The sequence below is a fragment of the Tachysurus fulvidraco genome, chromosome 7 (genome assembly GCF_022655615.1).
Source record: "Tachysurus fulvidraco isolate hzauxx_2018 chromosome 7, HZAU_PFXX_2.0, whole genome shotgun sequence".
NCBI lineage: Eukaryota > Metazoa > Chordata > Actinopteri > Siluriformes > Bagridae > Tachysurus > Tachysurus fulvidraco.
In genome coordinates this window covers 3,996,103-4,012,798 of record NC_062524.1, presented here as the reverse complement: position 1 = coordinate 4,012,798, position 16,696 = coordinate 3,996,103, and the positions used below count along the sequence as shown (strand labels likewise).

Here is a 16,696-nt window from a genome sequence, read left to right as displayed (position 1 = left end):
TTGGGAATGGAAGTCTTACTGCTGTTTGGACGATACATCTGTCAGTCAAGATATAAAGGAAGTACTGTACAGCAGGCTTTTGTGTAAATTAACGGGAATAGCACTGAAAGAGGAAAGCGATCATATGCGATCTCCTTCATCACAGCAAAAGAACTACAAAAATTTTTATATAAAATAAATAAGTAACAAATAAAGGCTAAACTTTTTTTTATAACTCTTCTCATTTTAATAATGTGGGAACATCAGGTTTAAAAGACAAAATTCTATTAAGCCAGAAAAAAAGCTAAATTGGTTTTACCTTAAAGTATTTCTCCGTACCGTACTGATATTTCTCTTTCTCCCCGGGCGTCCTCTTGTGCTTCCTTCAGAGAAATAGAAGCTGTAGTGATGCCCTTATATGGACTTACTGGCATGTATTCACTTCGTCATGTGTCCTTCCCGAGCCATTAAATTGGTGTGTGTGCACACAGAGCTTCAGAGACAACTTCCTCACAGAAGCATTCCCATTCCCTTCTCCGGGAACTGGATTACATACTGCATGTAACCTGGTGTAGATTTTTGATCAGACTTTGTTGCAGTTCTTTTTGAGGAACTTTACTTCTTTCTTCATGCCAAGTCTCAGACACACACACCTGCATGGGCACATGTGTGTGTGAGGGATTCACTGTGAACAGAAACACAATCCAGCTACAATACCATCAATATATGAACTAAAATAGTCTGCATGTGTGGAAGTGAAACTTCTAAGATTATGTTAATGTTAGTCATGCTGGCTCATTATAGACAGTTAATGTAGCAAATTAGTGAAACCAAATGTAGTTAGAGGGAAATAGATGGAGAAAAATGGTGGTAGATTGGGGTAGACACTGTTAGATGGTATTATATGGAGTCAGATGCCATAAGATGATGATGATGCAGGTATTTGGAGTCAAATTAAGTCAGATAGAGATAACTTGAGGTATATGGAGACAGACGGAGATAGAGTTTAAATTTCCACACTACAGTTCAGGGATTTCACATCTTCACACACACACACACACACACACACACACACACACACACACACACACACACACACACACACACACAGTGTTAATAACATTACGTAGCAGATTAGGAACTGTCATAATTCTTGATGGTTTAAACAAAACATTAATTATATCAGTAGCATCTTATTGTATTGTGTGCATTCAGTAGAAGACTGGGCTATCACTATTCATTTATTACTGCCACAATAAGCAGGCTGACCGATGACAGACGAGCGATATAAGCAAAGTGCAACGTTGTAACAATTTAAGTTCCTCGTTTTATTCACATTGCAGATCTACATGTCTTTAAAAACAACCTTAGACAATAGAATATCAAAATTATGCTAAATAAATGTGGTTTATTTCTGTCTGTAAATGCACTATTCCCCTCTGCAGATTATACCATCCAGGGTCTAAAGTATTTCACCACAAAGAGGACGAGCTGGAGCAAAGCTAGAGAGGAATGCAGATCGAAAAGAGCCGACCTGGTGATCATCAACAGCCGAGAAGAACAGGTCATCATTCTCATTTTTGATCGTTAGACTGACTTTTCCATGTCAGTTTTATTACTAATTTATCGTACTGTTGCTCTTACAGGAATATATCAGTAGAGTATTTGCTGGTGAGGCTTGGATTGGTCTACATGACACTGTTCAAGAAGGGAAGTGGATGTGGGTCGACGCTACAGAAGTGACCACAGAGTAATTACTCACTATACAGATTTTATTCTCAGGTTTACTTTATGTGTGAATAAAACAGAATGTTCTGACTCTGCATGCTTGCAGGTTCTGGTGGAAAGGAGAGCCTAATGACGACAGAGGAAAAGAGGACTGCGCTGCAACTGGCAGCAGATTTGTTAATGATGGGCTTACAACATGGGCTGATTATTCATGTGAAACTGATTTGCAGGCAATTTGCAAAAAAAGGGCAAATATTTAGAGCAGATATCTTTTATCTCGAAAAAATCAGTATTTTGTTAATCAGGGTCAACAAAGCCATGGTTTAAGCCAAATACATCTAGTTTTGTATAAAGAAAATCTTGCAGGAGAGTGATCAGATTTTTAAAGTAAATAAACTGAAATCAATAAAATCAAATTCTGCAAACTAAATGAAAGGAAAGGGGATGAATAATTGTGATCATTGTCGTACCAGGAAATGATAAAATGAGAAATTACAGTAAAAAATATAAAACCAGTCTCTCTTTCCAGATTTTAGGTTAGTTTCAGTTTTTTCTTTTCAGATTTTAGGTTAGTTTTTTTGTGCAAGACCTATGTAAAAAAGCCAGATGTTGCTGGGCTGCACATTTCTTTGAGACCAGGCAACCCTGTTTTTCCCACAGTCTCATTTTCCCACATTCTGTCCAATCAGGTTTCCTATGTCATCATCACACATTACTTTTTTATTTCTGTCCTTTTTCTTTGAGCTTCTCATTAAATGATGAATTAATATTACTAAAATTCTTGTTTTCTTCTGTTTTGTTGGTGATTATGTTGATCATTGAACATCTTGATAATATTAATATGAAGTAGACACTGAGAACTTTAACAATTTGTACAAAATGAAAGTTTTTTTTTAATAAACTATGGTAGAGCATGAGTATATTAATATAATACCTTCATAGTATTTGCTTCACAGTAAACAAGTCAAGTCAAGAAGCTTTTATTGTCATTTCAACCATATATAACTGTTGCAGTACACAGTGAAATGAGACAACGTTTCTCCAGGATAATTGTGCTACATAAAGCAAAGACAGAGCTAAGGACTTAAGTAAGTAGTCCTAAATACATAAAGTGCATCTGTGCAACCTGGTGTAAACAGAGCAGGACAAGACAAACAAGACAGAAAGACAGTGCAAACAAAAAATACAAGACATCACACAAAAGACAATAAAATAAATAAATAAAAACAGCACCAACCAGTGTAAATACTGTACGTTCAAACAATATTATGTGTGCAGAAATACTGGAATGAACACAATATTATAGCAGCAGTTACCTGAGATATTGTATTGTGCAAAACAGCAATCAACTGAAACGTTATGAAATTCAACTGAACTTAAAATCAATAAAACATTTTAATTAACCCTTTTCTCCAGTTAAACTGGTGTTGACTTATGGGACATTTTTATTCTTTATAAACAAATAAACGTTTTTATGACTGTTAGTCTGATCTAAAATAAATCAGGATTCTGTTGTCTTTCAGTGTGAGACGTGTGATTTTCCTCTGTTGATAACATTATACTGAGTTGTAGTGGCTGAAGAGAACATTTTAGCCGCCGATAAACCGGAAGTCATTCATTTCCTATGGAGAGTCGCGAGGTTAATATTAATAAATGCGTGAGGTTCCGACCACCTGCGGATCCGTAATGTTCGGATCCGTTTTGCGCGTTGGATCCGTTAAAAAAATTGAACTTGTGCGACTACACCGCATCCCATAGATATCTATACACTAGATGTCGCCTTGGGGTCCTAAAAATGCGTCAAAACGGCCGCCATCTTTGTACGGTGCTCCTTTACTTCAAATGCACGGACGATGCCAGACTTCTTTGGTTGTTCAAACGACAGAAATCTAAACATCAGACAGCAAGGGATTACATTTCACAAGTGAGAATGTGTTTTATGATATTGAATGGTAGGAAATTATATTTCGTGTTCCGTTGGTTTGTTTCAGTCCTTGGTTAACGACCACAGCTAATCCATGCTAGTTACCCATAAGTTTTTGACAGGAAAACAATGTTTGTAGGTTCCGAAGCTCTTAATAAGGACATTAAATATTGAGCCATGCTTTTTTGCTTAAAGGTGAAGACCCAACTTTATGTATGTTTTGTAAGATTCCCTTATCTGTCAAACATATTTTATTAGATTGTTAGAATGCTCTTTAAGTTACTTCACTTAATAAGGACATATTTAATGACATTATGTCTGAAAAAGGTTGGATTTTTTTTTGTTAATTAAAATACAAAATGTATAATATGACCTGCTGTTTATATTTGTTTTGTTTTTATTGCATTTATATGATATTTCTATTTTTGTAATTGAATTTTGCCATGAAAATATCTTTTGATTGCTGACATGGTATTAAATAAAATAATCAGAATCTGAATCTATTTGTAGATTCCCAAGTGATAAACAGAGATGCCAGGCATGGACAAGTTGCAGGGACACTAAACACTTTTTTTAAAATGGTTATTTCAGCTGACAGTCCTGGGAGGATGTCACCAGTCAGGTTGGCAGTGTAACACACAAGTTCAGCCTCAAAGTCAAACTTTTCTTCTTTTTTTTTTTTGGTTTATGTGACTTTATTATATACTTATTTAATCTGGCAAAAGTATTGCAGGAAAGGAATAAATATAAATTTGAACGGTCTTTGGCACCTCGACTATATAACTATTATGTTCCTCTTGAATTTGTGTATCATATTTAATAAACCAATACAATTTAAATATTTAAATGAACATGTATAGTCACACCATAGTAGCAGTGTTGCATGCAGTAGGCTATAAGGTAAGTAGTGATTGATCATATGAAGTTTACTCAAGTGGAAGAATGTAAGTAATAAACTTACACCTACTAGCACTATGCATTATATTGTGAAAAAGTGGATTATCTTAATATCAAAGCCTTAAATTTTATCTGGACTTAATGATAAATACATGTCTGACCTTTGGAACGAACCAAAAAAAAACTAGAATCGCATTCATGACGATTTATGGTGATTTTATTTCTTTGCCTACTTTGACGCTAATGCATTAAGAGGAGGGGATCCCCCGTACCAAGATGGCGGCTCAATTGACGCATTCGTTCCAATGTACTGCCCTATACAAGGCGACATCTAGTGTATATATATATATATATATGTTTATCTATGACCGCATCCGATATGCCGACCAATGTTGTCCAATTAGGTTAGTGTGCGCGAGGTGATAAGAATTATTGAAAAGTATTAATATTAACTTTAGTATTTTTTAAACTTTATCAAAAACAATCTTTTTGTTTTAAATACATTGTTATTGATAAAGTAATAAATTATTAGTATTTATATTGTATTATTTTTTTCATGATTTATTGTTGGTTTGATTGTTTGTGTTTACTCCTTCATTAATTAATTCATTAATGTGATAAATGGAGGGAGAATACAGGCTCTTGCTTTTGAAAACATTGCAAATCAGTGTGGATAAAACACTACCTGACTTGGAGAAAGAGTCGGTGAGTATCTCCGTTTAGTGCAAGAGTTCCGGACAATTTTTCCAGAGATGCCAATCAACCTACCATGCACGTCTTTGGACTGGGGGAGGAAACCCCCGAAGCACAGGGAGAACATGCAAAGGCGGAGGCTGGAATCGAACCCCGACCCTGGAGGTGTGAGGCGAACGTGCTAAGCACTAAGCCACCGTGCCCCCTCAATCTGTTTTTTCACTTCTCATTCCTGAATGAATTTTGGGAGATGGTCCTGGTTCTTGCTGGACTTCCTTGTGTGCCCTGTAACCTTCTTTACAACAATTGAACCTTGAAGTTCCTTGAAGTTCTTGATGATCTGATAAATGGTTGTTTAAGGTGGAATATTACTAGCAGCAATCTCCTTGATTCTGAATCCCTTTTTGTACAAAGCCATGATGACTACAGATGTTTCCATGCAGGTAACCATGTTTAACAGAGGAAGAAAAACTGAGGCAGCGGACTTTGAGAAAATTAATATTTGTGTAATTCTCATAACTTTTTTCCATGGCTGTAAACCGGTTCTCAGAAATGGACATCACTATAAACAAATGAGTGATTTTCTGTCTGTGAGTCTGATCTAAAATGAGTCAGGATTCTGATGGGTGGCAGGGTGAGACATGTGGTTAGTGGTTGAAGATAACACCTTTAAATAGTGTTAAAGAAACACTTCTCTCACATGTCAGAGAGCAGAAATGGGTTTAATATCACCATTTGCTTTAAAGATACAAACATTTGTACGGAAGAAATACTCTTTTTCCTGGAGCTTTCTATGAATATATTGCTCTAGTATTCTAGAGTAAAACAGAAATACTTCTGAAACTCTACAAATTCCTTTTGGAATGTTGCATTTTTAAGTCTTTCACTCAAAACACAGATGATGGATTTTTTTTTTTTTTGCCTTTATACTGAAGAGCCATTCAGATAGAAATACTTTAATTTGAGTTTTACGTTGCTGTAGTTTACAACAGTTTAGAGTATTGTAATGGTTGCAATGTATCTGAACAAGTATCTTGTAAATACATCACACATACAACACATACAGCACACACATGTGACAAACTCGAAGCCAAAGATGGTAAAGTTGACTGTGTGCAGTTACAAAGAAATGCCAATCCTCGAGAGGAGGTTTGTATGTCTGCTCACTCATATTTTGTCACTTGACTGGTTCTTGCTGTATTCTAATCATGCTTGATCTAAGTGCAGCATTCAACACAATAGATCATGATATCCTTCTACAAAGATTTTATTAAGTAGCTGCTTTTCAGGGATCTGTGCTGAACTGGTTTGCTTCCTAGCTTAAGGACAGATCTTTTTCTGTGAATTTGGGAAACTAAATCTATGGCTCAAATCTCCTATGGTGTTCCTCAGGGCTCTATCTTTGGTCCTTTGCTTCTCTCGTTGTATATGCTTCCACTCGGTTATATCTTTCAGAAACATCATTTATCATATCATCTCTACGCTGAGGATACTCAATACTATTTTCCTGTTAAAAACAATAACTGCTCTATGTCCAATCTGTTTGCTTGTCTTCAGGACATTAAGTGCTGGCTGGATCTGAATTTTTTACAGTTAAATAATGACAAAACCGAAATAATAGTTTTTGGTCCAACAACTGTGTATTCTATTCTTATAAAGCAGCTTGGCCCTTTGTCTGCAATGTACGTTATCATTTTAGAAACCTGGGTGTTGTTTTTGATCCTATGTTGTCCTTTGATAAACAGATTAGCACTGTTGCAAAATGCAGCTTTTTTCAGTTAAGATCAATTGCTAAAATCAAGAAGATGCTTTCTATGAAGGACCTTCAAACTATAATTCATGCTTTTATAACTTTAAGATTGGATTACTGCAACTCTCTTTATTTTGGCTTGCCTAAATCATCTCTCAACCGTTTACAACTGGTACATAATGCGGCAGCGAGATTACTGAGTGGCACCAGAAAACGTGAGCACATTACCCCAGTACTTGCCTCATTAAACTGGCTCCCGGTTAAGTTCCGTATTGATTTTAAGATTTTACTTTGTTTTTAAAGCTTTACATGGTTGTGCTCCCCAGTATATTTGTGACCTCCTCACACTGTACCTTACCCCAAGATCTCTTCGGTTTTCTAATCAATTCCTTCTCTTGGTACCTCGTGCACATTTTAAAACTAAGGGCGTTCGGGCTTTTGCTACGGCAGCTCCAAAGTTGTGGAACAATCAGTGGTGGTTCTAGACCATTTCAACTGGTGGGGCCAGCTGGGGCCAGTTGTATTGTTAGAGGGGCCAGTTACATTTAGACCTTATTGTTGTCCTATCACTTTCTGCACTGTGCTGCAGGCATTAACAGGCAAGATACCATGTTTATAATCATTCAACAATGTATTTGCAGTTCAATTTCATTTTTTACATTTGCATTACATATACAGTATCAGTCACAGTAACTGTATTCTACGATTTTTGTGGGGGTTTTTTTGCAAAAAGATCATCAATATCAGCTTTCCTCCGCATTGGACAAAATACATAAAGTTCAAAACCCGAAAAGCGAATACAAAAAAAACAGTCAATCACTTCACTGTAATACACTGTACTGTCACTGTACTGTACTGTCACCAAATTCAGCTCACACATATTTTTTGTTTGTTTTTACTTGATGTACAGCACTTTGGCTGCAATGGCTGTTGTTTGTAAATGTGCTTTATAAATTAATAAACTAAATTAAACTAAACTCATAGCCTCGTAAATTACACTTGTGCAGCCAGCAGAGACAAAATAACACAACACACACCACAGTGTTGCACTTCCTTCATTCACTGCTTAAATATATCTCTGACATACTCACACACACTCTCATACCCGCTATAGCGTGACAGCTGGATAATGTAGTGTAGACTATAATTCCACTAGGTCTTTAGGAGAATATTTTACACACACTCGAGTGTAACACAGGATTACTGCAGAGATCAGAACAGACAGGAGTATAGATATGTATGACAGTTCCAGAGATGACATTTCAATGGAAGCCGAATATGCAAATTGGGAGAAACCCCGTCTCCAGAACGTAAACAAGCAGGGACGTCAACCCTCAGGTGCAGTATACACACACACACATGATCTGTTTTATTGCATAGATGCTACATTGTAGAATTAGGAAAATTCTATCTCGAGGCAGCTGAATTCTCCATCCTGATTGGTCACTGATACGGTGAAGTAGTTTTTAAAGAGATGTTTCTTTAACATTTATGGAAGGAGTCTCAAGTTGAACTCATCTTCAATCAGAAGATGAGTTTCAGTGTTTTCCAGGTTTTGGAGAAACTCATATGTCATCTTTATGATAGAAATTGATACAGAACATAGTTGTTTATAGTAAAAATACATGATTTGATTGCACAGATTAAAAAGCTCCTTTTTTGGTCTTATTAGCTTCAATTGAGATTTGCAAAAAAGAGTGAGGGGGGAGGGAGAGAGAGAGTGAAAGAGAGAGGGAGGGAGGGAGAGAGAGTGAAGGGGAGAGAGAGAGAGGGAAAGAGACAGAGAGAGAAGTGCTATAACAGTTGGGAACAGGAATTAGTGTCTTTCTTTAATTATGGTTCACCTTCACCCCTAAATGAGGAAGAAATCATGAGAAAACTAATAACATCTCAGCCTCATGTGGATGATGATAATGTAGTTTTAAACCATTTCCCTTTGTATGAAGAAGCCACCATCGTGGTTTCTGAAGTAAATCGTACCATAACCTTCTATCTAAATCTTTAATCTTTGCACAAGATGGGCAACCCACTGCTAACAATGTCACCAAGTAGTTTTTCATGCTTGTAATTATCAGGATAGACTGGTAATAAAACTAAAAGGCAGACCAAAACCAAAACGAAAATAAAACAGGAATTATGAACTCGGGTGCCAATAAATCTGGCATTAGAGTAGAATTTATTGGCTGTGTGTATTATTAGTTTTCAATTCTTCCACATCAGTCATGACAAACCGAATAAAGAAATAAAGTTTTACAAATAAAGTTTTAATCTGTAAATATCAGTCAAATGCTGCAGTATAAGAGGAATAAAACTCTTACTGTTAGGCGGCTTCATGACTGGGGTAATGGGGGTGACCTGGGTAATGAGTGACACAGGATAGCAATCAGATAGCATGGGCAAAGAGTGTGAGGGGGTAACGGGGTGACCTGAGTGATATGGGTGACATGAGTGACCGGGGTGATGGGGTGACAGAGGTGCTGAATCATATGCACACTTATTTGACCATTGTGAGTATATGTAGTTTATTTGATAAAATTATATTTATGAATATCGTCCTCATATCATCTCATGGACCTCATTAGAGATAAATTAAAAAAATTAAATTTGAAACTTTGTTATTTTTATTCTGGATATTTCTGTAAAGCTGCTTTGTGACAGTGTCTATTGTTAAAAGCTGCATACAAATAAAACTTAATTTAAATGAATAGAAAAAAGTAGAAGAAAAAAGAAATATAGCATTAAAGCTTGTACAGTGTCTCGTTTATTCTCATCCCACACAGGACGTCCTGGAGATATTTTAAATGTGCTATCATGTCTAAAAGTACCGTGTCTGTGTCTAACCCCACTGTAGGAGGCGATGGGAGACGGAGCAGATATTCCAGGGTGTTGGCAGTGTTTGCAGTGTGTGTAGCACTGCTGTGTGTTCTCCTGCTGAGCTTCACTATAGTGCAGTCTGTGAAACTCAACAATATGACCGGAGAAAGAGACCAGTTGCAGATCAGTTATGACAATGTGAGTGTTGAGAGAGACCAGCTTCACGGTGAGAGAAACCAGCTTCAGACTGAGAGAGACCAGCTTCACGGTGAGAGAAACCAGCTTCAGTCTGAGAGAGACCAGCTTCACGGTGAGAGAAACCAGCTTCAGTCTGAGAGAGACCAGCTAAAGGGTGAGAGAGACCAGCTTCACAGTGAGAAAAACCAGCTTCAGGCTGAGAGAAATGAACTGCAGAAGTGGAGTAAGATGTGGAGTAAGTAGCCATATATCTTCATCTATTACACAATAATCTGTGGAATTTCTATTGTGTTTCATTTTCTTCCTTTAGAAAAAGTTATCCAAAGTCTTGATGGATCTTATTTTGATCCAACAGCAGCCAAAGGAACATTTTCATAGGATTTCAATTTGTTTATGATTGGCTAGTTTAGACTCTCTTCGATTTGTTCAGAAAACAAATCCAGTCTATTTTGGGTGATGCTTTGTATCTATTTTGGGTGATGCTTTGAGCTCCTTCCTTAAACAACAGCACCTCACGTTCAGCCCAGATTTTGGTGGGGTTGATTTTTTTTTTCATAAACTTCATGCAGATGCTGATGCAACACTCTCCATTTCTAAAGCTGGCAATATTTTTTTAAATTAAATTTATTCTAATAGTGGAATTGGTTTAGTATGATACTGCTGAACTGAATTTAGTTCCCTTTTTATTTGAGGTCAATGTTAAATTTCTAATCTATGCCAGGCTGACTCTACACTGTCCTAATTGTTGAAAAATCCAAGAACGAAATTCAGAAAACAAAATAACAATTCAGAAAACACAACGACATTTCAGACAAACTGGAAAAATTAGGTATAGTTTGTGAATGGAAGTCTTACTGCTGATTGGACGATACATCTGTCACTCAAGATATAAAGGAATCAGGCTGCGGCAGTTGAAAGTCGATTCTGGCGTTTAAGAATGTATAAAAATGTATTGTATTGTGTAAATCATGTGGAAAAAATCTGGAGGTTTTAATAAACTATCACACTTGTATTGTATTAGCACAGCTTTTACGTAAATTAACGGGAATAGTGCTGAAAGAGGAAAGCGATCATCTGCAAAAAGTATATATAAAATAAATAAGTAACAAATAAAGGCTAAGCTTTTTTTTATATAACTGCTCTCATTTTAATCAGGAACATCAGGTTTAAGAGAAATTCTATTAAGCCAGAAAAAAGATGACCTTAAAGTATTTCTCCATACCGTACCGAAATTTGTCTTCAAAGTCACCATGTCTGTAATATAATTTATTCAGAAAGCAGAGTTTTGCTGTGGAATTTTTAAATAATTTCTGTTCAAAGTCATAAAATCTGACTTATCTAGCTAACGTTAGCTTGTTTACAATAGCTTGTTGCATAGTGCGCTGCAACTAACACGCCAAAGCTGTCAAGAAAAAACTTTGAAAATAACCATAATTCAGCATGCTTTGTTCTGCCTGACAAATCCAGTGTTAAATGCATTGCATCATTTGAACCTTTTTTTTTTCTTCTTGTTGGTCTGCAAAAACAGCAGGATTATTTTTAGTTGGTCTATGCAGCGAAACCAAATGGCTTTAGTGTACAGTATCTTAACCATCCCCATGCAACAGACAGTTTGGTCCCATAGAGTTATAATGTAGAACAAATCTACAATGTGTCCTCTGCATAGTCCCTTATGGGTTAAGTTCTTGCAGCAAAAAATGTCGTCACATTAAACACACAACTTGTGTTTGTGCTGAAGTCCTAACCACATTGTCAACATTGACTCTCAACTCTCCTGGTCCACACAGATCTCTTATAACATTCCTTACATCGTTTAATCTGGGATAGTTTTGTCTTCAAAACATTCCTGCATTCTTTAGGTGTGATTTTAGAGATTGCAATCTAATCTTTATGCCAAGATACTGTATGTATCAGCATATTAAAAATCATGGCATATCGGCATCCTACTGCCTGTATAGTTTGAGTGACAGATGTATCGTCCAATCAACAATAAGAATCCCATTCGCAAACTATACATACCTTTACCGGTCTGAAATGTCGTTGTGTTTTCTGATTTGTTAGTTTGTTTTCTGATTTGTTAATTTGTTTTCGGATTCGTTATTTTGTTTTGCACTTCTTGGCCACCGTACACACATTCCATAAGAACTCTCCCAATCTTGATATTCTGTATGATAAACACTGACCAAACTCATTTTTAATAGATCAAATGTCTAGTATTTCTTAGAAACAGGAAAATTTAAAGAGCCGATAAAGGATCAGTGGAATTTTTGATCAGACTTTGTTGCAGTTCTTTTTGAGGAACTTTACTTCTTTCTTCATGCCAAGCAGTGGTGTAGTCTACAGGATATACAGGTTTACGCCGTATACCCACTAGGAAAGGCCAAGGATTTCCGTATACCCACTTAAACAGCGTGAGGATACGTAACAATATCGTTTTGTGACAGAACTTTCATTCATAAATTCACCCCGCACTGTGTTGCGAACACAGACTGTGGTTGCGATTGCGGATCACTAACGTTTTTGGACCATTGGGGCTTCCGTGGCCTGTGACCTGATCTGACGTCACCTTCCAAGGAGGAAAATCAGTTGCTCGGCGGTGTTTTTTGGTGCAAATTAGAAATTAACTAACTAAAGTAAAACAAAAGCAGACTCAAACTACACTCTGAGTGTTTTTGGAAGCCTGCGCTTAAAGCTACAGCAGCTTCGGGTGACATTTCACCCACAGCCCGAATACAAATGTATTTAGAAAGCTTTGTAAACTACCAGTTCATTCAGTTCATAATATTCTGCAATAAGAGTGTTGGTGATAGAACTGAACAAATGTTTATTGTTCACTCTTAAATGTACATTGAAAATTGACAGCTGATAAAACCTGTGCTCCAGGTTCCATATTCATATAACATTTAAGGCTAAATGTAGCTCTTAAAGTTATAAAGTTCACCCAAAAATGAAAATTGTGTTATTTTTCAAACTATCATGTTTTCTGTTAAACAGAAAAAGAAACTTGTACAGTTTTGGAACAAATTGAGGGTGAGGAAATAACACAATTTTCATGTTTGGGTGAACTTTATAACTTTTAAGAGCTACATTTAGCCTTAAGTGTTATATGGTTATGGGACCTGGAGCACAGGTTTTATCAGCTGACTGTCTTTTGTTGCTTATTATAAATTGGAATGTTGATAAGCAGTCTTTAATAATGCTCTAAATTACACGTAGATGCATATTTTATGCATTAGTGTGTGTGGTGGTGCCTATGGGGTGTCGCTCTAGGATGGGTGCGTATGAGGCTGGAAGGGGGAAAAAACTCACAGTACACTCACTACAAAAAACTAGACTACACCACTGATTCCAAGTCCCACACACACCTGCATGGGCACATGTGTATGCGAAGGTTCATTCACTGTGAACAGAAACACAATCTAGCAACAATACCATTTATATATGAACTAAAATAGTCTGCATGTGTGGAAGTGAAACTGCAAAATGAACAGATTCACTTCTGACTTCTATGACCAAGAAAAAGGACTTTACACAGACATTAACCAAGAAATGGTAGTGAAAATACTGAGAAACGATACTCAAGTATCAACAAAATATTGTTTATAAAAAAGTTTTTATTAACTGATTATATTAATGTTAGTCATGTTAGCTCATTATAGACAGTTAATGTAGCAAATTAGTGAAACCAATACTTTTTCAGATCAAGGTAGGTGAAATTCTCAGTGGACATAGATGGAGAAAGATTGAGCTAGATAGTGGTAGATTGGGGTAGATGTTGTTAGATGGTATTATATGGAGTTATATGGCATTAGATTATGTTGATCGAGGTAGATGAAGTCAAATTGAGTCAGATGGAGATAAATTGAGGTATATGGAGACAGATAGAGATAGAGGGAGTTAGATAGATGTTTGTCCTCAATATCCTCATTATAGTCCAGGGCCTTCACATCTTTTCCATCTTCACACACAGTGTTAATAACATTATGTAGCAGATGAGAAACTGCCACGATTCTTAATGGCTTAAACAAAACATTAATTATATCAGTAGCATCTTATTCTAAAATGTCAGTACTTTGGATGAATCAGTAATCAGTAAAATGTCAGTACTTTGGATGAATCTAATTTAGCATCAAAGTCAGGGTGAGGCAGTGAGCTTTATAGTGTCTGATGACAAAATGGATCACTGTAATTGGGCTTCAATCTGATCACTATGTGAAGCACCAAAACAGATATGGGGATATAGCTGAATTGTGCACATTCATTGGTCAGGCTGACGGATAACGGACGAGTGATATAAGCAAAACTCTGACCAATGAGAGAACAGTTTACTGACCCATGACACAAATAAATAAATGTGGTTTATTTCTGCCTGTTAATGCACAATTCCCCTCTGCAGATTATACCATCCATCACGGTCTAAAGTATTTCACCACAAAGAAGACGAGCTGGAGCAAAACTAGAGAGGAATGCAGATCGAAAGGAGCCGACCTGGTGATCATCAACAGCCGAGAAGAACAGGTCATCATTCTCATCTTTTATCATTAGACTGACTTTTCCATGTCAATTTTATCCCTAATTTATCATACTGTTGCTCTTACAGGAATATATCAGTAGAGTATTTGCTGGTGAGGCTTGGATTGGTCTACATGACACTGTTCAAGAAGGGAAGTGGATGTGGGTGGACGGTACAGCAGTGACAACAGAGTAATTACTCACCATACAGATCTTATTCTCAGCTTTACTTTATGTGTGAAGAAAACAGGATGTTCTGACTCTGCATGTTTGCAGGTTTTGGTGGCAAGGAGAACCTAATGACTACGATAGAAATGAGGACTGCGCTGCAACTGGCAGCAGATTTGCTAAAGATGAACTTACAACATGGGCTGATTATCCATGTGAATCTGATTTGCAGGCAATTTGCGAAAAAACGGCAAATATTTAGAGCAGTTTTATTTTTAGTAGTATTTTGTTAATCAGGGTCAACAAAGCAATTGTTTAAGCCAAATTCATCTACTTTTGTATAAAGATAATCTTGCAGGTGAGTGAAGAGTTTTTAAAAATAAATAATCTGAAATCTGTAAAATCAAATTCTGTAATCTAAATGAAAAGGGGAAGAAAAATGGGGATAATGGTCATACCAGGAAATGATTAAACGAGAACTTACAGTGAAAAAAAATCCAGTCTCTCTTTCCATGTTAGGATAGTTTCAGGGTTTTTTTTTTTTTGTGTAAGACCTATGTAAATGTGCCAGATGTAGTTGGGCTGCACATTTATTTGAGACCAGGCAACCCTGTTTTTCCCACAAAAAAAAAGGAGTCAAAATTATTCCACAGACATTCTGACAAGTCAGATTCCCTATGTCATTATCACACATTACTTTAATATCTCTGTGCTTTTTGCTTGAGTTTCTCACTAAATGATGAATTGATATTACTGAGAGATCGGCTCTCATGTGCCTTTAAACTTCTTTTTCCCCAGAAGCCAAGAAACATTGAGTTTTCTTCTGTTTTGTTGGTGATTATGTTGATCATTGAATGTCTTTGTCATGTCTCACTCCACACTGGTGTTAATATGAAGCTCGTATGAAAGTAGACACAAAGAACTTTAACAATTTGTAGTGTTTTATCAATAAGGGAAATATAAATGGTTAAATTTATGTGGTTAGTTTTTTTTTTCCACACAAATGTTTGTATGGTTGTAAGTGGAGATGTGCAAAATGAACATTTTTTTGTTTTTTTTTCCTAATAATCTATGGTAGAGAATGAGTATATTAATATAATATCTTCATAGCCTGAGCTTCACAGTAAACACTCAGGAGTTAAAGAATTTGTAACAAACCCATTTCTGCTCTCTGAGATGCTCCAAGTGTTTATAATCAGCTCAAATGTTCTCTTCAGCCACTACAACTCAGTCTAATGTTATCAACAGAGGAAAATCACACGTCTCACACTGAAAGACAACAGAGTCCTGATTTATTTTAGATCAGACTAACAGCCATAAAAACGTTTATTTGTTTATAATGAATTAAAATGTCCCATAAGTCAACACCAGTTTAACTGGAGAAAAGGGTTAATTAAAATGTTGTATTGACTTTAATTTCAGTTGAATTCCATAAAACTTCTACTTTTTAGAACAGAAAATTTTATTAAATAAAGAAATTTAAAACATGTAAAATGTCCTGTGTTGAAAGCTTCAGCCACATGATGGCTCCATGTGCTCTGTTACTGATCTGTTCATTCTACTTCTAAATGAATTCTGCACTTCTCATTCCTGAATAAAGTTTAGGAGATGGTCCTGGCGCTTGTTGGACTTCCTTGTGTGCCCTGTAACCTTCTTCACAACAATTGAACCTTTCTGCTGGAAGTTCTTGATGATCTGATAAATGGTTGTTTAAGGTGCAATATTAGTAGCAGCAATATTATTGCCTCTGAATCCCTTTTTGTACAAAGCCATGATGACTACAGATGTTTCCATGCAGGTAACCATGTTTAACAGAGGAAGAAAAACTGAGGCAGCGGACTTTGAGAAAATTAATATTTGTGTCATTGTCATACAGTAACGTTTGTCCATGGCTGTAAACCGGTGCTCAGAAATGGATATCACTATAAACAAACTTTGTCAGGATTCTGATGGGTGGCAGGGTGAGACGTGTGGTTAGTGGTTGAAGATAACGCATTTAAATTTGTGATGTTTATGAAGAAACACTTCTCTCA

General features: G+C 36.4%; 2 protein-coding genes across 5 annotated transcripts in view; both read left to right on the top strand.

Annotated features, from left to right (window-relative positions):
- LOC113662809 (hepatic lectin-like) overlaps window positions 1–16,696 on the top strand; it is a 37,661-nt gene that overhangs the window by 3,008 nt on the left and 17,957 nt on the right. The window contains exons 3-5 of one of the 3 annotated variants that reach the window (XM_047816781.1): window positions 1,425–1,543; window positions 1,626–1,729; window positions 1,814–2,446. The exons of 1 other annotated variant lie outside the window; for it this stretch is intronic. In XM_047816781.1, the coding sequence (XP_047672737.1) occupies window positions 1,425–1,543; window positions 1,626–1,729; window positions 1,814–1,967 (377 nt within the window). In that variant the 3' untranslated portion in view covers window positions 1,968–2,446. Of the gene's footprint in view, window positions 1–1,424; window positions 1,544–1,625; window positions 2,447–16,696 lie in introns of those variants that run through there. One more of the 3 variants, XM_047816783.1, reaches the window with a different exon arrangement.
- LOC113662814 (CD209 antigen-like protein C) lies at window positions 3,513–15,927 on the top strand. 2 transcript variants are annotated; one of them, XM_047816780.1, is made up of 5 exons: window positions 3,513–3,631; window positions 9,823–10,218; window positions 14,380–14,501; window positions 14,584–14,687; window positions 14,772–15,927. In XM_047816780.1, the coding sequence occupies exons 2-5, from the start codon at window positions 9,942–9,944 to the stop codon at window positions 14,923–14,925; spliced, it is 657 nt and encodes a 218-aa protein (XP_047672736.1). In that variant the 5' UTR covers window positions 3,513–3,631; window positions 9,823–9,941; the 3' UTR covers window positions 14,926–15,927. The 2 variants fall into 2 exon arrangements, with proteins under 2 accessions (XP_047672736.1, XP_047672734.1); XM_047816778.1 differs by lacking the exon at window positions 3,513–3,631 and adding an exon at window positions 8,032–8,309.